The following is a 27,475-nucleotide window of genomic DNA, read 5'->3' on the forward strand; positions in this document are numbered from 1 at the left end:
CTACCCGGGGCACGTGCTGCATGCTCAGTTTCAGCAACAGCAGCCTCGTCAATAACTACCACCGACATAGGACAATTTCATCTTTCAGATGCATGTTTCGAATTTCATTATCATCTAATTTAAAATGTTTATTGACATCGGTCCTCTGTTCAGAACTTTCAGTCAGCGACATTCTCTCAATGTGGCACTGTAATTGCTGCCGTTCACATAAAACAGTTCCGCTAACAGCGCACTTTTTCTGTTCTCGATAGCCGTACTGTACACTCACATTACGGCTTGTCAGATGACAGTGAGACTGTCCTACTGTCATACAGTGTGCAGCGCCAGATTTGCACCTGGCAGCCAAAATTGGAACTAATTTGTTTTCCAGTATAAATCGATTTCGCGTTAACGCATTACCATATCTATCATGTTTCGCTGCCATATGATAATTACAGCCTACACTGGGTATCCGGGAGTAGTGCACTTTAATTATAAGCACCCAGTACCATGGAGGTTACTTTTGGTGTCTTCACGCATGTTTAATCATCCAGTCCCTTCCTTTTTGTCAGTATTCACCATATATTTTTTCCCCGCCAATACTGCAGAGAACCTCCTCATACCTTATGAGCCCACCTGATTTTCAACACTCATCTGTAACCCTACACCCCTAGTTGATTCGATTTTGTGTACCAGTTTTCCCAAAGTCCATGTTTCGTTTCCATACAATTCTGTGCTCTAAAAGTGCATTCACAGAAATTTCTTCAACAAATTTTGACCGATGTTTGATACTAGCAGACTTTTGAACAGGAATCCCGTCTTCAAGTGGGCCAGTCTGCTTTTTATGTCCTCCATGCTACGTCCTCCATGTGTTATTTTGCATTCCAAAGTAGAAAAATTTCTTCACCTCGTCTACTTTGCGATTCCTGATATTGATGTTCACAATTTTGAAGTTTATCGCTAGTCTCATTTCTGCTACTTCCCATTACCTTCGTCATTCTTCGGTTTACTCTCTATCTGTAGTGTGCTTATTAGACTGGTCATTCTGTTCAACATCTTCTGCAAATATTCTTCACTTTCACTGAGGATAGCAATGGCATCAACAATTTTAGTCATCTACGTCCTTTCACCCTGAATTTTACATTCCCAAATCTTTCTTTATTCCCATAATAGTATGTTGAACATAGAGGCGAAAGACTCCGCTCCAATCTTCAGTCCTCTTTAATCTGAGCACTTCGTTCTTGATCTTCCACATTTATCGTTCTCTCTTGGTTCTTGAATATAATGTATATTACTCGTCTTTGACTATAGATTACAGCTACTATCATGAGAATTTAAAATAATTTCCACCAATTTACATCATGGAATGCTTTTGCTAAGCTGACAAATCCTACGAAGGTGTCTTGAATTTTCTGAAGTTTTGCTTCCATTATGAAGCGCAGCGTCACTACTGCCCCTCTGCTACCTTTCCATAAGCCAGACCGATCGTCGTCTAACAGATCTTCAGTTTACATTTACTTTCTTCTATATACCATTACTGTCAGTAACTTCAGCGTTTGATAGTTTTCGCACTGATCTGCCCTTGCTACCTTCTGGACTGTGTGGATGACGTTTGTACGTGGAATAGTCGCTTACATACCCCGATCTACGCCATTCATGTCGCTTCAAAGCGACGATTGAGCTCCTTTAAGGGGTTGCCATGTGTTGTTATATAGCCGGGTGATACACACATCTTCGCACTATGTCAGTGACGGTACGCAGCTGGCTAGCAGTAGATTGGCCGGGAAAAGCGAGTGGCAGAGTAGCGTAAACAGCAGGAGGCCAGACTCTCTTTTCGGTCACGCTTTGTTATGCGTATCAGCACCGCTTTCACACCCGCGCTGCCGAGTGCGAGACTTTATGAGAAGCATTGTCACATGGACCGCTACAGTCTACCGACAGGTCCTCTTGTTCGTGGACTATGCTTTCTTCCCGCTTCCCAGCTCCCTTTCTTGTGCTGGCCCGTATTCTGCTGCCGCAGCATCCTGCGGGGGACATGCGCATTCAATGTTACGTTGTGGTGTACCTCGGAGGCCCTCTAAGCTGACTTCACCAGGAACATTTCCTAAAGTGCTCTGCAAAACTTAAGGACAGGACAGATAAACTAGCATACACTCATGTTCAGGAAAAAACACAATACCTCGAATGACTAGAGATTCATATTCACAGGACACGGACATTAGTATGTTCTGCAAAAATAATTAGCATTTCAGTCCCCTCGGTTCAGCACTTGTCCTGTTGCCCAGTAGACACAGGCTCCGCCATGGGTCCTGGTAACTTGCTATATGCCTGACGGTATCGACGCTTATAATGGCGCCCTGTGGTATAGCTATCCATGCTGCATTCACTTGGTTACAAAGTTCATCCGTGGCAATTGGCGCTGGGTCACAATGCTGCACCTGTCGTTTCACCATTTCCAACACATTTTTGACTGGCGACAAATCTGGTGATCTGACGGGCCACGGCAAAAGGCTGACATAGTGTGACTAAAAGAAGCCACGTAATCGTGCCGCAACATGAGGTCGTGCATTGTCTTGCTGAAAAATGGCGTCCTGGGTGTCGTGCAGAAAGAGTATGGCTTCGGGTCGCAGGATGTCATTCACATAGGTCACACTTGTCACAGTGCCCTGGACACGCACCAGTTGTGATTTGTGATTGTATGGAACAGCATCCCACACCATAAGGGCTTGAGTTAGAGCTGTATGGTTTGTGCGAATGCAGCTATTGTGATGATGCTCCCCCTGTCTGGGGCAAACCAAAATGAGGCCATAATTTTGAATCAAACAGAAGCCGGATTCGTCCGAAACACTATCTGATGCAACTCCTGCCCCAGTGACGTCGTTGTACACACCATTGCCTTCTAGCATGTTCTGCACATACGTCAAACGTAGATAGAGAAGTGGACAACACGCACTTAATCCGTGCCGTAATAAACGGCGACGGACTGTCAACCCTGATATTGTACGATGTGTTCAGTGTTCCACTGTTGCTCCAGAGCCTAGGAGGTTCAAAATGGGTCAAATGGCTCTGCGCACTATGGGACTTAACATCTGAGGTCATCGGTCCCCTAGAACTTAGAACTACTTAAACCTATCTAACATAAGGACGCCACACACATCCATGCCCGAGGTAGGATTCGAAACTGCGACCGTAGCAACAGCGCGGTTCCGGACTGAAGCGCCTAGGAACGCTCGGTCACAGCGGCCGGCGCCGAGGAGGACACAGGTCTGTCAGATAAGGTGTCGAACTTCTCGCGGGTTGGTCTGGGTGGTGCGACCTCACATATCTCGTCGTGTTCTATAGCCTTCGGTGAACCATTCTACAAACACGCAGTGCACTGCCATATTCATATATGAAGTCTTCACGGGTTGTCAGCCGAGTAGCATCGTCGTCTCTGCTCTGGCGGAACATAGTATTGACGAAAAGCACACTTTCGTTTTCGAGGACACAAAGAAAATATGCAGTACAAACGGATTTCGGGACTCAGTAATCAAAGAGTCCGTAGAAATACGGTTACACGACAACCTAATCAACCGCGACAGTGGCTACCATCTCAGCACAGCCTGGGAGCCTGCAATCAGGAAAATCAGAGAAGAAAGTTCCGTTCCACCAAGGGTCGCGGACGGAGCAGACAGAGACGGACGCCGGGACTCGAACCCCGCGCACATGTCCCCCTCCCCCCCCCCCCCCCCCCCCCCCCCACCACCACCACCGGCCGATTCAGGCGCATCGGGCGATTCCACGGGTGCGTCATTGACCGGCCGCGGGAAGCGGAGAGCGGTCCAGCAGAGATATAAGCCCGCGACCGACGATATCCTGAAGATGATGGAGACGCATTCCATCGAAACGTTGCTACGAGACGACGATGCTGCTCGGCTGACAACCCGTGAAGACTTCATATATGAAATTCGCCGAGAAAGCCTGCACTCGCATATAACACTGACAAAAGACTTCATCCCATACGAGCAGGAATTTCCCGGATGGATGCATCACATTAATTCCAATATTCGCCCTCTTTCAAACTCACTGATTTTGACGGTACGGTTCGCGCATGTCTGCTCAAGTCACGCTAATCCATTACGTTCGGTTTATAGCGACAATGAGAGCTGCAAGCATATTTTACCCGAAGGTGGTGTTGCGCCACGATATCGATGTTGACCTTGACCTCCAGGCCGACATCGTTCAAATGCTAATCATTTCTGCAGAACATATTTAGGTACATATCCTGTGAATATGAACGTCCTATCTCTAGTCGCTCAAAGTTTCTATTTTTTCTGAACATGAGTATACTAAGGGCTCCATGGAAATGAGTGGTTGTGCGGGGGAATGTTCCCAGAGGTTTCCCAGTCGTGCACAGAAAGCCGTACGTCACATGGAGCGAGGTCGCGTGACTGTAGCGCAAAATGTGTCTAGTTCCGCAACACGAGGCAGTTGAAGGAACGGGAGAAGACCGTGTGAGCCAATTGGCGATCAGTTGCTCTTTACTGTGGTGGTGTTCTTCATTACAGCGCGACCCGGAGACAACATTTAGAAGAATTTACACGGGGAACAACCATCTGGAAACGGGAAGAACGACGAAGTGTGACAAGGGTAGCCCAGGAGTTTAGTATAGCTCACAGTATTCTTTCACGTGCATGGGGTTGCGTTCCGAACGACAGGCGGTGCTGCCCGAAGGAGACAGGTGATCCACTATGGTCATTTACAGCAACACATGACCGCTGTATTGTGCCACAGACTAGAAAGGACCCACGTCAAATACTAAGCAACAGCGGCAAATCACCGCTAAATTGTGCAACACATAAGAAAGGGCAAACAGCATATGAAATTGCAATCACATTTAACAGGAAGGCAAGGTACTTAACCTCAGTGGCACGGTGACAGTTTGGGGGTGTTCTCGTTGTCCGACGAACTGTACGTTCTGTTTCGTTGACACCCACTCATCGGCGACACCGTTTGATGTGGTGCCAACATGGAGGTAGAAAGAGTAGGGGGTTGGTAGCGTAAACGTACGCTGTACGTTGTTTTGAAGCCAGAGTGGGAGCCATTTTAAGTAGCCCAAAACATTAGTAGACTACTGTTTACGAGTGTTTCTTGTTCATTATTTGTCGTGTGCGGACAGCAACTGTTTTAAATACTAAAAATTATAGACTTCCGTGAATAACGTATTGTTAGGAAGGCAATTTCGAACACTTTTATGTTCTTGAATGCGTATTTGCTCTAGTTATACGACACAGTCAGGGTGACGCACGGGGAAGAACTACGGGGGTATGAATAAGGTGAACCAAACGTTTTGGGCAAGTTAAGACGGCGTCCATCGGCTTCAACTTTGTGACGTAATGCCACCTCCATTCTTTCCTTACCTCCGTGAGTGCCAAGAACGTAGGGACGAGACGAACGGGGACTGGGGTTGCGTGCTCTTCTCACAGGGGGGCAGCTTCTATCTGAGGAGTGATTCTGGAAGTACACTCATATGGCGAGGGGCGGAAACAAGTAACACATCCACGAACATTGTCGAACGTGATCGTTTTGTTGTCCAAGTATTACTGTCGGGGGAGGCATAGCGTTCCAATTGTTCGAACACGGTGTAAGATGGACACATCATTTTCAGTTCGCAAGTTATCGATGTGCAGGTCAGAGAGAGATAGAGCAAGTTACGTTACTGTTAAACAATCTTTGGTCTTTCTATAGCGCAATCTTTGCCCCTCCGCAGTCTGATACTTTCTTAGCTGAAGTGTGATAGGTGATGGACATGCACTGAAGAGCCAAAGAAATTGGTACACCTGCCGAATATCGTGTAGGGCCCCCGCGAGCACGCAGAAGTGCCGCAACTCGACATAGCGCGGACTTGACTTATCTCTGAAGTAGTGCTGGAGGGAACTGACACCATGAATCCTGCAGGGTTGTCCATAAATCCGTAAAAGTTCGAGGGGGTCGACATCTCTTCTGAACAGCACGTTGCAAGGTATCCAAGATATGCTCAACAATATTCTTCTAGGTTTGTGACTGCACTGACAACTATGAAATTCAGCACTTAGCAATACACCCTGAAGAAGGCGTCTTGCAATAGTCGCCGAAACGTCGGAATTTTATCGTTGACAATGCCGTCACAAATCCAGAAGAATTTTATTGACTGTGACAACGGCCGCGGAAGCCTACGTTTACATGCTCATGTCTGGGACGCTCGGTGACCAGTGAACGTGTCTAAACTCAGAAGAGTCTTCCTGGAATCACTCTGTAGCGATACTGGACGTGTGGGATGCCACAATGTCCTGTTAGAATAACCGAAGTCCATCAGAATGCACAATGGACGTGAATGGATGCAGGTGATCAGACAGGATGCTTACGTACGTGTCACCTGTCACATTCGTGTCTAGACGTATCAGGGATCCCATATCACTCCAACTGCATTACAGAGCCTCCACGAGCTTGAACAGTCCCCTGCTGACACGCAAGGTCCATAGATTCATGAGTACTCGTACACGTCCATCCGCTCGATATAATTTCAAATCGGGTAACATGTTTCCAGTCATCAACAGCCCAATGTCGGTGTTGACGGGCCCAGGCGAAGCGCAAAGTTTTGTGTCGTGCAGTCATCCAGGGTATAGGAGTGGGGCTTCGCCTCCGAAAGACCATATCGATGATGTTTTGTTGAATGGTTCGCATGCTGACTTGTTGACGGCCCAGCATTAAAATCTGTAGCAATTTGCGGAAGGATTGCAATTATGTCACGTTGAACGATTCTCTTCAGTCATCGTTGGTCCCGTTCTTGCACGATTTTTTTCTGGCCGCAGGGATGATGGAGATTTGCTGTTTTACCAGATTGCTGATTTCACGGTACACTCGTGAAATGTTAGTACGGGAAAATACCCGCTTCGTCGCTACCTCGGAGATGATGTGTTCCATCGCTCGTGCGCCGACTATAGCAGCACGTTCAAACTCACTTAAATCTTGATAGCCTGCCATTGTAGCAGCAGAAACCAATCTAACAAGTGCCCCAGAGATTTGTTGTCTTATATGGGCGTTGTAAACCGTAACGCCGTATTCTGCCTGTTCACTTATTCCCGTATTTGAATATGCATGCCTATACCAGTTTCTTTTGCGCTTCTGTGTGTTTAGTAATGCAGTGTTGACTTGTGATGGTATATGTCAGATTAAGAAAGATGTGCTATAAAGGACAGCAAGAATAAATATGGTGTGCATATCGAAAGACGAAAGGACTATATTGAATAATGTTATTATTTCTGAAGAGAAGAAGTTTGACGTAAGAGTGCAGCACTGCGCACCTAATCTGTAGAAATGATTATTGGTAGCTAGTTAACCTTGTCCACTTCCCTAGAGCAGAGTCATACATTAACGCAACAACTGATTAAACTGTATGGATTTTTATAGAAATTCTGTTAATATTGTACTATTTTCAAATCAGTAACCCCTCCTCCGCCCCCCTCCCCTCCCCACACACAACCAGTCCCGAGAGGAGAAAATCCCCGATCCAGTAGGGAAGCGAACCTGGGACACCGCTATCAAGAGTGAGGGACGATAACCAGAAAACCATAACAAGCTGCTCACAAATTTTTTTATGTGCCCTACCTGTCTGTTTGTACCTAGCAGGCAAAGTGCGAAACCTCTCTGTAGTTATTACCGATGTTTGAATCATTCGCGCAATCTATTGGCTCTATCTACGTTTCACCAATAGATGACGAAGTCAGGATTTAATAAGCTGTTTGAATCGTATCAATGTTCTCATATATAGTCTTATCGCAATAGTTTTTAATCTAGGCTATAAATCCCTTGTTTCAAAATTTAAACACAACCCTCGTCCTAACTTACATGGTGACCAGTAGTGGGTTCTCATTACGTAAAGGAAAAAAGATATTATTTTTAGGTTTATGCAAAAGGTCTACTTACTGTTTTGAATTTATTCCTTTATTTATGTCGCCCATTTCGAGAATATACTCATCACAGGAATACTTTAAGAAAATCACAGTCATTCGTACATCTTCCCTGTCATGACAAACAAGTTGGGTGCTAGTTAACAACGCCAAGGTTTAGGGAATCGAGTTGTAGAATCATAGAATCATTACGGAAATAAACTGAATAATGACCACGTAGGATCTCAAATGGAAAATTACAGCTAACTAAAAGTATATTGGAATACGTCAAGCAAATACTTGAGGACGTAGGTTGCAAGTGCTACTCTGAGATGAAGAGGTTAGCACAGGAAAGGAATTCGTGGCGGGCCGCATCAAACCAGTCAGTAGACTGATGACCAAAAAAAATCACCCATTGGCCTTGACCCGTGACCTAAGGCTGTTGTGTGTGACGTCACGCTAGCTTGGAGTTTAGTTTGTGAGGGTGGCATGTTTGTAGGTGTCATTTTGATGTGATCGGTGATGTTCTCTGGTGGTGTGTTTATGTGTTAGGGAATGTTTTTGGTTTAGTTTGCGTGTGTGGCGTGTTTCTAGGTGGCGTATTGTTGTGGTCGGTAGTTCTCTCTGGTAGTGTGTTTATGGGTAGTGTGTTATGTGGCGTGTGGGGTTCATTCGCACGTGTGTGGTATCGGTGGTGACTGTGCTTTCAGCAGAATATTTTTCAGCGTCACTGCGAAAACTGTTAAAAAAAAAAAGCGCACAAAGTTAATGTAGAGCAAAGTGAGTGAGGCATAACTATAACTGCCTTGTGTCACTACTAACTGTGGTTAGGGATCCTTTGTTCAGTGGACATGTGGTATCGTAGTTCTTCAAATCCTCGTTATAACGCGAAACATTCAAGAAACCAACTCTCGTATCCGCGACGTAGTATAGCAACTGAAATACACGGTAAATGGAAACGAAACCAGCAGTTAGCGAAGTAATGTAGCATTGTTACCTAACCTTTAAATGACGATTTCCGATGTACACGTCTATTCATCCCGCCGCGGCGGCATCAAGAAGAGTGTGTTTGAAAGCTATCGTTCGAAAAAAGAGCTGTTTACTCTCATTCTTCCTACCGGGGCCCTATAATGGCCCCAGTGAATATCAAGCTACGAAAATTTCAGTCAGAAAGCTAGCTTGCTGTAGGTGATGACGAAAGAATCGGTTATACCGCCGGCCGCAGTTCACCAATGTTGAAACTCCTTAAACTTCGCGAAACATTTCAAGGTTTAGTACGTTATTGCATAACTGAATAGTCAGAGCAATGAAATCTCGGGGAATTTCAGTAGAAAAATGAGACGTTCTCCATAGGTGTGTCTAGCGTACACTAAAAGTAATAATTGTTTTTCAGGAAACACTACATCCGCATCTGTTGTAAGGGCTTTTATATTTTGGCTGTCATTTAATTATTGTACTATTCAAAATAAGGCCTGGTGGAAGGACGTCTTTCTTCAGAATTGCATAAGAAGCTTTAGAAAACTAATTATGGAAATTAAGAGTTTAGCGTGAGGTCCAGTAGTTGAACTGGAAGGCACGTTCGTCGAGTTATTAAGAAGTATCAAGGATGAACCGTTGTCTTCTGTAGAGTAACAAGGTACAGTAGCGTCGTAAGAGCGAGTTGTTTGGGATTCTTAAGACTTTTAATGCCTTAGGGAGACCCTTCTGCTTGCGAAACTATGCGACGTGCGCAGTTAACTGTGTCCAGAGCTGGGAGGCCGAGGAAGGCGTCCCATTACACTACACTGCATTACATTGTATTACGTTAGTCGTATATTATAAATCCCGTGGATAGTGGTGCCTGGGATGTGGAAAGAAGTCCTAGACGTATATTTAATTTAAACGCAAAGCAGTTCAAGACAGTACACTACCGTGTTTCAAAGCCAATTCGAACTATAAATTAACGTGAAACATCAAATTTGAGAGTTTCTCTGAAGATACTGTTCTTTGGAGGAGTAGAAATTGCCCAACAGATAATCCTTGAATTCCGTCTTAAACTGCACAACATTATCTAAATGACATTTAATGTGATCTGGTAGGTTGTCGAAAACACGTGTACCCATGTCTCTCTCTTTTCTGTTCTGATGTCAACCTCTTGGAGAGTTTGTAGAGGTTGTTTTGATCCTAATGTTATGTTCATGCTTTTCGTACATCGATAATGACAAAGATCATTAATAATTTATACGTATTGTCAAGTAGTTGTCAAAACAGCCAGATTTCTGATAACTTCTCTGCAGGATGTTCTAGAATTAACGGCAGATATAATTCCTGTAATAAGCTACCGTATTCTGGAAATTCCTCAGAAATTGATTCCATAACTCATTAGTGAATGGAAATATGTGGGATAAACTACTTTTTCCTATTTTAAATTGCCCACAGCGGTAAAAATCCGTACTACAAACATAGCTGATCCAAGGCCCTTCTTTGATTCCAGGCAGGGGGCTTTCCAATAGAGATATGGTCTGCCTGTAGTTCCTAAAACTTAATTCTGTCTACTTCGTTGTGTGAGATACCTACTTTTAAGAGTTGTAGAGTTCTGTGTGACGTACTGAACTGTATATACTGCTATTCACCTTTTGGATTTGCAGCTCTTGTATTTCTTCCGTGTTCGCAATTAAAATTATTGGATATAAGCGGAATCTATATTCAATAACATATTTACTGAGTATTACCATAATTCAGTGATAATCCATCTATCTTGGGACATCTATCGGTATTTCCCTATCTTTTCGGTAGTTGGACAGGTACTATTTTTATTCCTACACTTACATCGTCAGTAAAAAGTCAATATTTGCATTTTCTGAAACTGCGAGTGGAAGATCATTTATGTGTATCAGGAGTAACAGAGGAGCCAAAATCGAGGTCTGTGGTACACCGTATCCTACTGCTTCAGATTCTGAGTCTTTATCGTTATATGATTGACGAGGAACTGACACACATTTCTTTCTGTCATTTACGTAAGATATCGCCATGTAAACTCAAATCGCTCTATTGTATAGAAACCTATGAACGTTGCGCTGCCTTATCTTACGCCTCGATGTACATCTGGCCTTAAGCTGTGCGTCTGGCACTGAAAAGCGCTACATTAGACGTGCCAGTTGTGTGAGGAAATGCGGCGACCCGCATGTCGGCTGATAACGATTCTCGCAAACCTGCTAGTGGGTCACACTCCGCGTGAATAACCGGGCCCGTCAGCTTCCGTTGAGGAAATCCCCGGCGGTATACTAGGCAGCAATATTTGCGAAGCGATGGGGACACCGTTGTGTATACTAGTGACCTGTGCTTCCCCCCGACATATCGGCTGAAACGTAACCTCCCTCCTCTGCTGGCCTACTTTCCGTCTACAAGATCTTAAGTCAATCTCCCTAAACGGATGTGCCACAGACTGTATTGCAGGCAGCTACTTTCAGCCGAAAATTTCGCAAAGCCTAGTTTTTGCGAACGAAATCGCTTGAGGTACCCTAAAAGACTATCGCTCCAAAAGGTGCTTCACCAGATGAACAAGGAATATGAGTCGCTGTCAAGGAAAATTTAGGCTTCTGCCAGACATCACAGCGGAGATGGCAACCATCTTACAGGGTATCCTATGTGATTACGTTTGACCCTACTTTATGACTTTACATTCTGGGTCCCTACGCACATTCTGAAGGTTAACTTGTGAAGAAAAATCCAATATAATGTGTAAATCTGTGTGCTTTTTTTCAGATGCAAATTGTGTTTCTCGAGTCTGCACAGCTGTTAACGGAAGACGTAAGCTACATTTTAGAGTTGTTTTATTTTAGTCAAATGGTTCAAATGGCTCTGAGCACTATGGGACTTAACTTCTGGGGTCATCAGTCCCCTAGAACTTAGAACTAGTTAAACTTAACTAACCTAAGGACATCACACACACCCACGGCCAAGGCAGGATTCGAACCTGCCACCGTAGCGGTCGCCCGGTTCCAGACTGTAGCGCCTAGAACCGCTCGGCCTCTCCGGCCGGTTATTTTAGTCACGTTTGATTTGAAATCATATTAAAAAGCAATCACTTGATAGGAACATTGAGAACTGTCGTATGTGAATATCGACGAGGTAAGATGTGAAGTATCAGGATGTGCCTTGAGGGCTTTAAAGGCATCGTGCTGTAAATGAAAGTCGCGCTAATGACTGAAATCTGATGTTCTTCGCGTTATAAATATTATATATATTTCGTCATTCTACTACACATTGTTAGCGGTATTGTCTGACGTATAATGTCGTTTCTGATGGGTTAGGAGCCACTGCCGTCGAGTGAACAACTAGGTATAGAAAGCATGTTGTGACGTAAATTAACCAATGAATACGCAGTTTTGAGTAACAGTACAGAAAGATGTAAGAAATGGCGGAATATGAGTGACTTACTGTAATAAGTTACAAACCAAATTTATCAATTTAATGTTACACTAAATTAATTGGAGGTATAACACTAAAATCACAATTCATGCAATATTCTTAGTTCTGTGCCGAGTAAAACTTTTTCTGAAATTTTTCAGGTAAATTTTGTTTCGTGTTCTCCAAGAATCAAAACAGTTTTTGAGATGTGCCTATGCATCCAAAGAACCAATAAATACACTCCTGGAAATTGAAATAAGAATACCGTGAATTCATTGTCCCAGGAAGGGGAAGCTTTATTGACACATTCCTGGGGTCAGATACATCACATGATCACACTGACAGAACCACAGGCACATAGACACAGGCAACAGAGCATGCACAATGTCGGCACTAGTACAGTGTATATCCACCTTTCGCAGCAAAGCAGGCTGCTATTCTCCCATGGAGACGATCGTAGAGATGCTGGATGTAGTCCTGTGGAACGGCTTGCCATGCCATTTCCACCTGGCGCCTCAGTTGGACCAGCGTTCGTGCTGGACGTGCAGACCGCGTGAGACGACGCTTCATCCAGTCCCAAACATGCTCAATGCGGGACAGATCCGGAGATCGTGCTGGCCAGGGTAGTTGACTTACACCTTCTAGAGCACGTTGGGTGGCACGGGATACATGCGGACGTGCATTGTCCTGTTGGAACAGCAAGTTCCCTTGCCGGTCTAGGAATGGTAGAACGATGGGTTCGATGACGGTTTGGATGTACCGTGCACTATTCAGTGTCCCCTCGACGATCACCAGAGGTGTACGACCAGTGTAGGAGATCGCTCCCCACACCATGATGCCGGGTGTTGGCCCTGTGTGCCTCGATCGTATGCAGTCCTGATTGTGGCGCTCACCTGCACGGCGCCAAACACGCATACGACCAACATTGGCACCAAGGCAGAAGCGACTCTCATCGCTAAAGACGACACGTCTCCATTCGTCCCTCCATTCACGCTTGTCGCGACACCACTGGAGGCGGGCTGCACGATGTTGTGGCGTGAGCGGAAGACGGCCTAACGGTGTGCGGGACCGTAGCCCAGCTTCACGGAGACGGTTGCGAATGGTCCTCGCCGATACCCAAGGAGCAACCGTGTCCCTAATTTGCTGGGAAGTAGCTGTGCGGTCCCCTACGGCACTGCGTAGGATCCTACGGTCTTGGCGTGCATCCGTGCGTCGCTGCGGTCCGGTCCCAGGTCGACGGGCACGTGCACCTTCCGCCGACCACTGGCGACAACATCGATGTACTGTGGAGACCTAACGCCCCACGTGTTGAGCAATTCGGCGGTACGTCCACCCGGCCTCCCGCATGCCCACTATACGCCCTCGCTCAAAGTCCGTCAACTGCACATACGGTTCACGTCCACGCTGTCGCGGCATGCTATGTGTGTGTTAAAGACTGTGATGGAGCTCCGTATGCCACGGCAAACTGGCTGACACTGACGGCGGCGGTGCACAAATGCTGCGCAGCTAGCGCCATTCGACGGCCAACACCGCGGTTCCTGGTGTGTCCGCTGTGCCGTGCGTGTGATCATTGCTTGTACAGCCCCTTCGCAGTGTCCGGAGCAAGTATGGTGGGTCTGACACACCGGTGTCAATGTGTTCTTTTTTCCATTTCCAGGAGTGTAGAAACAATAATAAAGATTAAGACTGCTGTTTGTATCCAGTCATCTTTCTGGGTTGAATAGAAACACTAAGTTCTTGTCATTTTATATTATAAAATCATGATCTAGGTCCCAGACTCGTTATAAGTGTAAAGTTAGGCAAAATACCCATACTCCCACATAATTTTGATTTTAATTTTTCTTTTTTAAATAGTAATTTTTCTTTTAATGTCGAAAACTGTTCTTATTAATCTCATTTTATGGTACTTCGCCTTGATACTAGGGACTTCGCCATCTATTTATTGCATTCGGCCATAGAGCGGGGAAAAGTATCTGTACGGCTCGGTATGCTCCCCTCTTTCTCTTATCTACGCAACGCGAGATTTACGACGGAGACAGTAAAAATATCGCCTAGTCTCCCACAAAATAACAGTTCTCAGTACTTTACGTATGCTTTTCAAGAACCTCGTTTTTATACCAAAGAACCCTATGTATGTTCCCATAGCAATTTCGTCGCACTCTCCTATTTGCTATACTAATATGACACGATTGCAAATATGTCTCTGAAGTCGTTCGAAAGGAACAAGAAAGAAAAATCAGCGTTTATCGTCTTGACGATAGCAGGAAAGGCTAGTAGTCATACATGTTATAAATGCTGAAAAAACTGCCGTTTTCCTCTCAAGGGAACCAACCATCCCAAGTAGAGAGACTACACTAGACTCAAATCTGATTGGTTGGATAGGGATTAAAGCACAACGCTCTAATCACTGTGCCACCTACTTCCTTCAGTGACTGGTGTGATATGTATTTGATAAGTCAAAACAACCTTCGGAGAAATTAAAAACAACGCTGGTGATATTGAGAGTGCACTTGGAAACGCTGAAGAGTGAGTGGATAGGTAAAAGGAGTACATTTTAGACCTCTATGACTTGTCTGGTGACGTGATAAAAGAAGAAATTGAAGACGACATGGAAGACAGTTGAAATACTTCAATTAATCAACGAACGAAGAGAGGATAAAATGTTAAAAGATAAAACAGGAGTATAGAAATATAAATGACTTACGAATGAAATAAATCCGAAGTGAATGGCAGCCAAGGCAAAATGACTCCAGAGAAAATATGAAGGCCGGCCCTGAGTGACCGAGCGGTTCTAGGCGCTACAGTCTGGAACCACAGGACCGCTACGGTCACAGGTTCGAATCCTGCCTCGGGCATGGATGTGTGTGATGTCCTTAGGTTAGGTTAGGTTTAAGTAGTTCTAAGTTCTAGGGGACTGATGACCTCAGATGTTAAGTCCCATAGTGCTCAGAACCATTTGAACCATTTGAAAATATGAAGAACTCGAAACAGAAATGATCGTCGGAAGGATTAACTCATCATATAGAGAAGTTAAAACAACCTTAGCTGAAATTAAAAACAATGGTGGCAACATTAAGAGTGCAATGGGAATTCCACTGTTGAACGCAGAGGAGAGAGCGGGTAGTTGGATAGAGTATACTGGAGAACTGTTATCAGCGGAGGGGAATTGGCTGATGACGTGACAGAAGAAGAAATTTATGTCAATACAGAAGGGAAAGTGATCCAGTATTAGAACTTATAAGAGCTCTTTAAGTCTTGAGACTAAATAAGGCAGAAAGGGTAGATAACATTCAACCAAAGAATGAAGAGAGTGAGACTGAAAGACCAAGAACCAAGTGCTCGAATTAAAAAGGTTGTAAGGCAGGGATACAGTCTTTCGTCCCTGCTGTTTAATCTATACATAGAAGGAACAGTGGCCAAAATAAAAGAAACGTTCAAGAGTCGGATTAAAATTCAGATTGAAGAATATCAACGATAAGATCTAAAATGCGATATAAAAACTGCTACCAACCACTGTTAGTGACTGTAAGCCGTTTTTGTAACGTATTTTATAATACAACCGCGAAATAATCACACTGTCAACAAAATAGCTGTATGAAAAGACCTGGTGATGACGTAGCCAACCTCAGTAAAAGTGAAGCAGAATTGTAGGATCTGTTGAAAGGAATGAACAGTCTAATGAGAACAGAATGTGGATTAAGAATAAACCAGAAAAAGAGAAACGTAATGAGACGTATCGGAAACGCGAATACGACAAACGTAACACAAAAAATTGGTGATCACAAGGTAGACGAAATTATGGAATTTTGCTACTTTGGAAGCAAAATAACCCGTTACGGACGGAGCAAGAAGGATATAAAAAGGAGACTAGCACAGGGGAAGCGGGCATTCCTGGGTAGGAGAAATGTGTTGGTATCGATCTTATGTCTTGAGGAAGGAATTTCTGAGAATATACGTTTCCTACACAGCACTGTATGGCAGTGAATCATGGGCAGTGGGAAAACCGGAAGTGAATTGAAGCGTTTGAGGCGCGCCGCTACAGAAAAATATTGAAAATTGTGTGGACTGATAAGATAAGGAATGAGGAGGTTCCTCGCAGGATTCTCGAAGAAGGGAACATATGGAAAACACTGACAAGAAGAAAGGGACAGTATCTCCATGATACTAGGGGGAGTTGCACAGGGTAAAAACTGTGGAGAAAGACACAGTGTGGGATGCATCCGACAAATAAGTGAGGACGTAGGCTGCACAAGTGCTACCGTGAGATGTAACGTTTGGTACTGGAGATGATGAAGAAAAAAGAGAAGAAAGGATTAATCTAGAAAAGATCGCATTAGAACCTTTCAATCTGACTCCGAAAGCGATGCAGTGTACTTACTTAGAACCTCCCTATAAACCTGAGTCTTCCATTCACCTTAACTGCTACTTAATTCATGTCTTCGTCCTATTTGAGATTACTTTGTGATATTATCTCCGGACATTTACACATGTCAGGGCCAAGAAATTTTTAAAATCAGGTATTACCGTGTTCTTTATGTTGATCAAGGCACAATCCAGGTGGTATTCGGTGTCCAGCGTTGAGCCACAGTCTAACAAGTGGACCGCACATACTTGTCATCACTGATTTATGATACGTAAGGAGCTTGACCAGATATGACAATGACGGAAATGGGCGCTCCAGTTAGCCAAGTGTTTCGAAAGGAATAGCGTTTCTCTCACGGGTCGAGGATGCATGAGCCATTTGTATAGCACAGCACCTACGTAGAGGTTGACACAGAGGAAAGGTTACATAAAGGTAATCTGAGGGTCGCTAGATCGAGTCCCTAAGCGGAAACTTCTTTAATTTTTACGTTACTTACACTGAAAATAAAGTAATGCTCAAAATATTGTATATATTAATATTTTCATAGAATGCATGGAAGGGAAAGATCAACAAAAATTGTGGATAAATAAATTTCAGAAAGTGATCGCGTAAGGCGTACACGAGAACTTGGTATATAAATAAAGCACTCCGTCTTCAGGCCACAAGTAGCCCATCGGGACCATCCGACCGCCGTGTCATCCTCAACTGAGGATGTGGAAAGGAGGGGCGTTGGGTTAGCACACCGCTCTCCCGGTCGTTATGATGGCTTTCTTTGACCGGAGCCGCTACTATTCGGTCGAGTAGCTCCTCAATTGGCATCACGAGGCTGAGTGCACCCCGAAAAATGGCAACAGCTCATGGCGGCTGGATGGTCACCCTTCCAAGTGCCGGCCACGCCCGACAGCGCTTAACTTCGGTGATCTCACGGGAACCGGTGTATCCACTGTGGCAAGGCCGTTGCCGGTATATAAATAACATGCAGTTAAAAAATGGTTCAAATGGCTCTGAGCACTATGGGACTTAACTTCTGAGGTCATCAGTCCCCTAGAACTTAGAACTACTTAAACCTAACTAACCTAAAGACATCACAGACATCCATGCCCGAGGCAGCGGTCGCGCGGTTCCAGACTGAAGCGCCTAGAACCGCTCGCCCACTCCGGCCGGCTAGATGCAGTTGATGATTTACACGTGCTGGGGTGATATTCGTGAAAACAGGGGAAGCAGTAGCAGTAATTTTCTTGGGATCTTACACATGTTGTAAACGCCCCATTTTTACAATTACATGACGATTTTAAAGGAAACACAAAGTGTCTACAAACCACCCATACCGCATCATTTCACCAAGTATACTCAATAGAATATGTTCTGATGCAGGCTTATCAATATGTGATTCCTTTTTCTCTATCGGTGAGGTAAGAGCAGTTTCGAAGCTTTTTGATCAAATTTTATCTGACTATAAAAGTAGACATCACAGTGTTGCACTGGAGAGTTCATTTGAAGGAGAATCTGTTTAACATTGCATGATGGCAATCTTTCTTCATCTTGAAAAAGTCTACGTATAATTGCGGATATTTTCGTCCTCCTCAAATCTCAGGTAACAAATGGTTCAAATGGTGCTGAGCACTATGGTACTTAACAATTATGGTTATAAGTCCCCTAGAACTTAGGACTACTTAAACCTAACTAACCTAAGGACATCACACAACACCCAGCCTCACGAGGCAGAGAAAATCCCTGACCCAGCCAGGAATCGAACCTGGGAACCCGGGAGTGGGAAGCGTGAACGCTACCGCACGACCACGAGATGCGGGCTCTCAGGTAACAGGAGAAAACTTTGTTCCCCTACATGTAAATCTCCATGAGATCAGTCACAAAATCTGTGTATAAGGTTTTTGTATTTCTCCAAATTTTGCTGAAGTAATGACGCATTCCTATACTTGGCCACCAAATTTTCTTTTGTCTTCCTTCTCGCTCCTGTTATGCAAATATTAATGAACGTAATATACTGGGCTTTATTTCGGTTTATTTACAGCGTTAGTACCTTAAAAACTGAAAATAAAGAAAAAAGTTTCTGCAGAGGCGCTCGAACTGACGACTGTCGGATTACGGCTCTGCACTCCTTCAGCTATGCCAACCGCTGCCTGGAAATTACGCTCACACAAAAGATTCATGTCTCACCCGACTCGCGCACAATAAAAGGTTTTCAAACTGTTGGCCGTCTAGAGATACCACCTCTGCCACTTTTACCAACAGTCAACCCTGCACGTACCAAAAATTTGGGCGAAATTGGTGATGTCGAGTATGTGCGGTCACATTGTAAGTGATTCGACATTTCCTTAATAGCTTGAGAGTTTCGATACTTCCCAGTACACAGCAGCATCGACAGCCAATAATTTGTGTGTGTTTCTGACCCTGTTTGAGAAGTTTCGAGTATTCGATATGAGGGGAAAATTTGAAGATTCGTCTAATTCGTGTACTTTAATGGGTCAGGGATTTTCTCTGCCTCGTGATGGCTGGGTGTTGTGTGTTGTCCTTAGGTTAGTTAGGCTTAAGTAGTTCTGAGTTCTAGGGGACTGATGACCATAGATGTTAAGTCCCATAGTGCTCAGTGCCATTTGAACCATTTTTTTGTACTTTAATGACAATGTAACTTAACTAGTCAGTGTTTCTGTCACTCTCCCTCTCTATCTCTCACTCTCTCTTATCGCTTATCGTAGAACACGATAGTGACATCAGATTTATGAGATGATCCGACGGCAATGATTTATCATATAGCAACCAAAATTATTTTTATGTTTTTTCATAGATAGAACTTTTATATAAAAATTACACAACATTTATTACCACATTAATATGAAACTGTAATTGTAATTTGAAACTATTGCCATTTTCGTATTTGTACGGTTTATTCTGAAAACATTCGTCATTAACTATGTAACTGTGAAATAAACAATTTTGATGTAGAAAATCGAAGTATTCAAATATGTCCGAACTGTGCGTTCTTTGCTGTTGATTTTTGTGTATCAGCTAGTTAATGCTGTATCAGTGAAAGGTAGAAGTATGATAGTTCAGATGGTTCAAATAGCTCTGGGCACTATGGGACTTCACATCTGAGCTCATCAGTCCCCTAGAACTTAGAACTACTTAAACCTATCTAACCTAAGGACATCACACACATCGAAGCCCCAGGCAGGATTCGAACCTGCGAAGGTAGCGGTCGCGCGGTTCGTCCACAGCGGCCGCCTTCAGCCAGGAGAGCTCAGTGACTTCGGACGTGGACTAGTCACTGGATGTCAGCTGAGAAGCAAATCTACGAGACACGTTTAAACCTTTCTATAGCTGTCTATGTCGACTGTTGGCCACAGCGGCCGGCTAAGTATGATGGAAGCAGTTGTTGAGATGACTTAATTTGCGAAAAGAGGTTGAGAGAGTAAAAGTTTATGTATTCGAAGAGCAAACACCAGTAACTGGCCATTTTATAGTGTGTATCCTAAGAATGAGAATGTTACCTCCAGCATGGGTGGAATCAACCTTAATAGAAGCCGATCAACAACGAAGAAGACATCGAAATTAATAAGGAACAAGAAGAAATTAACATTTTTATCGCAGAATTCATATTAGATTCATCCTGTCCCCGATACCAACTGATGGTGAAAGAGTTAATTATGTAAACAGGAGTAGAGATACAGTCTACTACGTCTGCAGTAATTGAACTTTTACGTGGAATAGTAAGTTTTTTGCGAGGAGGTTTGAGCAGGGACAGCTGAGTACAGCCGGGATACACTTAAAGTGAAAAGAGAGCGTTTAGGTTCTGTACACCGCCGGCGGGAAATACGAGAGGAAAGTGCAGGGGCACTCACGGTACAGAGTCTTCTCCCGCGGCGCCGTGCATGCTGCTGGGTGCTGACTGTTGGCTGTCTGCGCGCTCACTGCCGTCTCTGCCTCCGCCTCCGCGGCTTCCGCCCCCGCTACCGCCTCCGCGGCGGCCTGCCTAATCCCTGCCGACGTGCGGCACCGTACGGTACGGTACGGCAGGCTACGTCTGTCTGCCTACCTGCACGGGCGGTGTGCGCGGCCGGGTTGGGCACCCGCTAGCCCCTAGCCGCCAGCCGCTGCCCAGCGACACTTTCGCTGGGCGCCGCTTTCGCGCCTGTGCGAGACTCGCTAAAAAGCGTCCAGTGCACGCTACGCTGGGCATTCCTCTCCGCTCGCCTATCCTCTCCTCTCCTCTGCTCTGCCACCCACACAGCCGGACGGGCTCGCCTTAACCGGACACAGCTGTGCCCATCCTCGGCAGCACCGCTTCGGTGCCGCACCAGCGCGTTTGGCCGTGACTCGACGGAGCAGGAGTGTGGTCCAGTGCGTCCTCATACACGGTCCAGTGCAATGATGCTTCTCCTGCTCTCGGCTAATACGAGGGGCGTTCAGTAAGTTCACTACTGGCCGTTAAAATTGCTACACCAAGAAGAAATGCAGATGATAAACGGGTATTCATTGGACAAAATATTTGATTCTAGAACTGACATATGATTACATTTTCACGCAATTTGGGTGCGTAGATCCTGAGAAATCAGTACCCAGAACAACCACCTCTGGCCGTAATAACGGCCTTGTTTCGCCTGGGCACTGAATCAAACAGAGCTTGGATGGCGTGTACTGGTAAAGCTGCCCATGCAGCTTCAAAACGATACCACAGTTCATCAAGACTAGTGACTGGCGTGTTGTGACGAGCCAGTTGCTCGGCTACCATTGGCCAGACGTTTTCAGTTGGTGAGAGATCTGGAGGATGTGCTGGCCAGGGCAACAGTCGAACATTTTCTGTATCCAGAAAGGCCCGTACAGGACCTGCAACATGCGGTCGTGCATTATCCTGCTGAAATGTAGGTTTTCGCAGGGATCGAATGAAGCGTAGAGCCACGGGTCGTAACCCATCTGAAATGTAACGTCCACTGTTCAAAGTGCCGTCAATGCGAACAAGAGGTGACCGAGACGTGTAACCAATGACACCCCATACCATCACGCCGGGTGATACACCAGTATGGCGATGACGAATACACGCTTCCAATGTGCGTTCACCGCGATGTCGCCAAACACGGATGCGACCACCATGATGCTGTAAACAGAACCTGGATTCATCCGAAAAAAATGACGTTTTGCCATTCGTGCATCCAGCTTCGTCGTTGAGAACACCATCGCAGGCTCTTCTGTCTGTGATGCAGCGTCAAGGGTAACCGCAGCCATAGTCTCCGAACTGATAGTCCATGCTGCTACAAACGTCGTCGAACTGTTCGTGCAGATGGTTGTTGTCTTGCAAACGTCCCCATGTGTTGACTAAGGGATCGACATGTGGCTGCCCGATCCGTTATAGCCATGCGGATAAGATGCCTGTCATCTCGACTGCTAATGATACGAGGCCAATGGGATCCAGCACGGCGTACCGTATTACCCTCCTGAACCCACCGATTCCATATTCTACTAACAGTCATTGAATCTCGACCGACCAACGCGAGCAGCAATGTTGCGATACGATAAACCTCAATCGTGATGGGCTACAATCGGACCACTATCAAAGTCGGAAACGTGATGTTGCGCATTTCTCCTCCTTACACGAGGCATCACAACAACGTTTCACCAGGCAACGCCGGTCAACTGCTGTTTGTGTATGAGGAATCGGTTGGAAACTTTCCTCATGCCAGAACGTTGTAGGTGTCGCCACCGGCGCGAACCTTGTATGAATGCTCTGAAACGCTAATCATTTGCAGATCATAGCATCTTCTTCTTGTCGGTTAAATTTCGCGTCTGTAGCACGTCGTCTTCGCGGTGTAGCTATTTTAGTATATTATATTAAACTTACAGCTATAAATGATATGCCAAATGAAAGAGCAACTCATCAGTTTTACCAGGAACCTTATAAATGTTCAATGTGAGCACCATTTGTCGCCCAAGCGCTGTATAGGCCGCAAGGGGCCCAATGACAGGGCTTGCTTTGCATGGCCACCACGTTCACCCGACATAACGCCATGCGATTTTTTCCTTTGCGGCTTCAACAGGGATCGTGTGTACGTGCCTCTGCTACCAGCAGATCTCCCTGAATTAAGAAATCAGATTGAAGCAGCTGTTGCTACTGTCACTGAAGACACACTTATCAACGTTTGGGAAGAACTCGGTTATAGACTTGATGTGTGCCGTGTGGCCGGCCGGAGTGGCCGAGCGGTTCTAGGCGCTTCAGTCTGGAACCACGCGACCGCTACGGTCGCAGGTTCGAATCCTGCCTCGGGCATGGATGTGTGTGATGCCCTTTGGTTGGTTAGATTTAAGTAGTTCTAAGTTCTAGGGACTGATGACCTCAGAAGTTAAGTCCCATAGTGCTCAGAGCCATTTGAACCTTTTTTTTGTGCCGTGTGACAAATGGTGCTCACACTGAAAATTTATAAGGTTCTTGGTAAAACTGTTTGAGTTGCTCTTTCATTTGATATATCATTTATAACTGTAAGTTTAATATAATAAATATTATAAAGCGTTAAAACTACGATATTCATATATAAGCACACTGCACACTGCCTGACAAAAAAGCCAAGTGCCCAGAAGGGGAGAAGCAAACGATACGAAACTTCACGCATTGGGAAGGGATGTGATGATATTTAAAAAGACCTTAGCAGTATGAGTCTGCTTATGAGAATGACGTGGCACCCGCTTTCTCCTGGATGCAGACACTCGTGCTGTTGGGAGGATGTGATGGTGGTGTGTTCCTCTGGGACCAAACTGCTGTGGTCATCGGTCCTTAGGCTTAGACACTACTTAATCTAACTTACACTAAGGACAACACACACACACACACACCCATGCCCGAGCGAGGGAGGACTCGAACGTCCGACGCGGCCGAGATTGTGGGGGGGGGGGGGGGGGGGGGGGGAGCCGCGCGAACCGTGGCAAGGCGCCTGGGAGGGTGTCATGAAGCCGTTGTATCTTCTTCTGAGTCAACCTGCCTGCTGTTGTAACTGACCCTTAATATTATGGCTAATGGCACTCAGGCAGAATTGACATCAGTGTTGCCTCCACATCTGTCGGGGACAGATACGGGGGTCTTGTTGGCCAAGGGAGTGCCTCAGCATTACTCAGATACTAGAAAGACGCGTGCTGTGTGTTGACGAGTATTGTCCTGCTGAGAAATGGTATCACGATACTGTTGTGTGGCAGGGCACGCTTGGGTATGTAGGATGGCCGGGACGTATCGTTGTGCCGTCAAAGTTCCCTCAGTCAGAATCAGGCGTACCTGAAGTCTTAGCCGGTCACACTTGGAACCATGATGCCACGAGTAACACCGCTATTCTGCTCGAGAACATGGGATGATTTGGACCTCTCCCACCGTCGCCACCATCCTCGCCGATGTTGGTTACCCAGGTACAAACCGACGACTTAGCTCTGAATATAATGTGACGCCATTCATCAGAAGTCCATGCTTCCTGGTCGTAGCATACTCCAAACGCAGCCGTCTGTGTTGTAGTGTTAACGGTAGCTACGCATGGGACGGTAATTCCCCAGCTAGTCTCCGACCAATGGTATGGGATGACGCAGAATGTTGCAGGAAACTCCGAAGGCTCAACCATACGTCATGGACGTTTTGTGTCCTCTTTTCTTACCTCTCATGTGACAGTAGTGTGGTGCCATTTTGTAAAAGGACAGTACTTGTCCACATTTGGCACGCGCCTCTCCGAACTGTCTGCGTGATGTGTAAATACTCCAGCGATCAGCAAGACCTCTCTGCCTCCAATACAACATGTGCGGGACCAGCTCGGTGGTCAACTACGTCTCTGTGCCAGTACCAAGGTTATCAAGGAACAGTTACAACGGTTGTGGGCCAGTCTGTCTCAGGAGAGGATGCAACGGCTTGATGACACGCCTCCCAACCCAGTCAGTGCATGCAGGCGGGTCAGAGGATAAGCAACGTCATACAGATAACTGCAAAGTTCTTTGTAAATTTGATCCGATACTGTAATCAAGGAAACAGCATCACTTGCCCTCTCAAGCCGTGAACTTTCGTTTCGTTTCCTCTTCCCCTTCTCACACTGGACTCGCATTCGGGAGGACGACTGTTCAATCCCGTCTCCAGCCATTCTGATTTAGGTATTCCGTGTTTCCCTAAATCGTTTCAGGCAAATGCCGGAATGGTTTCTTTGACAGGGCACGGCCGATTTCCTTTCCAATCCTTCCCTAACCAGAGCTTGCGCTCCGTCTCTAATGACCTTGTTGTCGACGGGACGTTAAACACTAACCACCACCACCTCTTCCCCTCCTGTGCACCTCACTGTTTTTTAATGATGTACTGCCTGTAAAAAAAGCTTCTCAAATATCCAGAATGAGATTTTCACTCTGTTGCGGAGTGTGCGCTGATATGAAACTTCCTGGCAGATTAAATATGTGTGCCGGACCGAGACTCGAACTTGGGACCTTTGCCTTTCGTAAGTGCTCTACCAACTGAGCTACCCAAGCACGACTCACGCCCCATCCTCACAGCTTTACTTCTGCCAGTACCTCGTCTCCTACCTTCCAAACATTACAGAAGCTCTTCTGCGAACCTTGCAGAACTAGCACTCCTGAAAGAAAGGATATTTCTGAGACATGGCTTAGCCACAGCCGGGGGGTTTTTCCAGCGAACCTTGCAGGCAAAGGTCCCGAGTTCGAGTCTCGGTCGGGCACACAGTTTTAATCTGCCAGGAACCTTCTCAAATGTGCCATCAGATCTTGATAAGATTTAAATATGGTGTAAAGATTGGTAACTAGCTTCAGAATGTAAAATGGTGCACTACACAAACGCGGTAATATGGTATCCTACAAAAAATGGTTCAAATGGCTCTGAGCACTATGGGACTTAACATCTGAGGTCATCAGTCCCCTAGAACGTAGAGCTACTTAAACCTAACTAACCTAACAACATCACACATATGCATGCCCGTGGTAGGATTGGAGCCTGCGTCCGTAGAGGTTGCGCTGTTCCAGAAGAGCCTCGAATCGCTATCAGTACAATGTCAATGATGTACAATTAGAATCAGTCGACTATCACAAATATCTAGGTGTAAAAACGTGTAGGGATATCAAATGAAATGATGACATAGGTTCAGATGTAGGAAGGGCAGGTGTCATACCTCGATTAATTAGCAAAATACTGGGGAAACACTGGCAATCTACAAAGGAGACTGCTTACATATCGCTTGTGCGTGCCATCTTAGGAAATGACTCAAGAGGTAGGACCCATATCAGATAGGAGGAAGAAGGGATACAGAACCTATACAAATGAAGATAACATGAATTTTCACACTTTCGTTTGATTCACGGAAGACAGTTACGAAAACGGCGACAAGCCTGAGCTGACAGATCCTTGAAAAAGATGGGCAACACAAACACCCGATAGCTTTTTTATGAAGTTTGAAAACATAGTATTTAGCGAAGATACTGGAAACTCTTCAGCCCGTGCAAATCGCTCCAGTAGCGCTCGCGATAAATCAGACTAACTACAGACCAGCCGGCTGGTGTAGCCGAGCGGTTCTAGGCGATTCAGTCCGGAACGGCGCTGCTGTTACGGTCGCAGGTTTGAATCCTGCTTCGGGCATGGATGTGTGTGATGTCCTTAGATTAGTTAGGTTTAAGTAGTTCTAAGTCTAGGGGACTGATGACCTCAGATATTAAGTCTCGTATTGCTTAGAGCCATTTGATTTTTGACTACACACCGCAGACACATTTAAGCAGTCATTCTTCACGCGCTCCATACGTTGTTAGAAAACTTTGTCAACCGACGTAAGTGAAAACCTAACAGGTTTTAGACGTGTATAAAATCAGTAAGTGAGTCAAACTCGTCTTTTCAAAAAAAAAAAAAAAAAAAAAAAAAAAAAAAAAAAAAAAAAAAAAAAAAAAAAGGTTCAAATGGCTCTGTGCACTATGGGACTTAACATCTATGGTCATCAGTCCCGTAGAACGTAGAACTACTTCAACCTAACTAACCTAAGGACAGCACACAACACCCAGTCATCACGAGGCAGAGAAAATCCCTGACCCCGCCGGTATTTTTATTCACTCAGGAGCAACAACTGCACCGAAAAGGAAGATAACAAGAGAAGTTCGAAATACTGAATTCGATCTTCCGAAACTATTTCACCCCGGAAGATCGTAACACAATCCCTCCCTTAAATAGTCGTACGAACGTCGAAATGGCAGATATTGAGGTAACCGATTGCGGAATTCAGAAGCAACTACAATCGCTTAGTAGTGGAAAGGCGTCAGGACTATATGAGATATCTATAAGATTCTATGAAGACTGTGCGAAAGAACTTGCTCTCTTTCTAGTAGTAATTTCTCTTAGATCGCTTGAGCAACCAAGGGAACCTTGTGACTGGAAGAAAGCGTAGGTCATTCCCGTTTTTAGAAGACCCGTAAGACATATGTAAACAATAGACCTATATCTTTGTAGAATTGTGGAGCATGTTTTATGCTCATGAATTATGACGTTTTTGGAGAGTAAAGTCTCCTCTACAAAAATCAACATGCATTCCGCAAACAGAGATCCTGCGAAAGTCAGCTCGCTCTGGTCCTCCATGAGATCCACAGCGCCGCAGAAAACGGCGCTGATGTTGATGCCGAGTTCATTGACTTCAGGAAGGCATTTCACACCGTCCCGCACTGCTGTTTAGTGAAAAACATACGAGCTTATCGAGTTTTGCGACTGGATTCAAGACTTCCTTGCAGATAAAACTCAACACGTCGCTCTTAATGGAACACAATCGACAGATGTAAAGGAAGTGTGATAGGACCGTTACTGTTTCCAGTGCATATAAATGATTTAGTA

The 27,475-nt window shown here is 45.2% G+C and overlaps 1 protein-coding gene across 2 annotated transcripts in view; it reads right to left on the minus strand.

The window, feature by feature from the left end:
• The window catches only part of LOC126284379 (vanin-like protein 3), a 163,434-nt gene that overhangs the window by 102,030 nt on the left and 33,929 nt on the right, over nt 1–27,475 (minus strand). Inside the window, exon 1 of one of the 2 annotated variants that reach the window (XM_049983262.1) lies at nt 20,499–20,801. The exons of the other annotated variant lie outside the window; for it this stretch is intronic. Within the exon in view, the coding sequence (XP_049839219.1) occupies nt 20,499–20,530 (32 nt within the window). The 5' untranslated portion in view covers nt 20,531–20,801. Of the gene's footprint in view, nt 1–20,498; nt 20,802–27,475 lie in introns of those variants that run through there. 2 annotated transcript variants of the gene reach the window in all.

Source organism: Schistocerca gregaria, chromosome 8 (genome assembly GCF_023897955.1).
Source record: "Schistocerca gregaria isolate iqSchGreg1 chromosome 8, iqSchGreg1.2, whole genome shotgun sequence".
NCBI classification, from domain to species: Eukaryota; Metazoa; Arthropoda; class Insecta; order Orthoptera; family Acrididae; genus Schistocerca; species Schistocerca gregaria.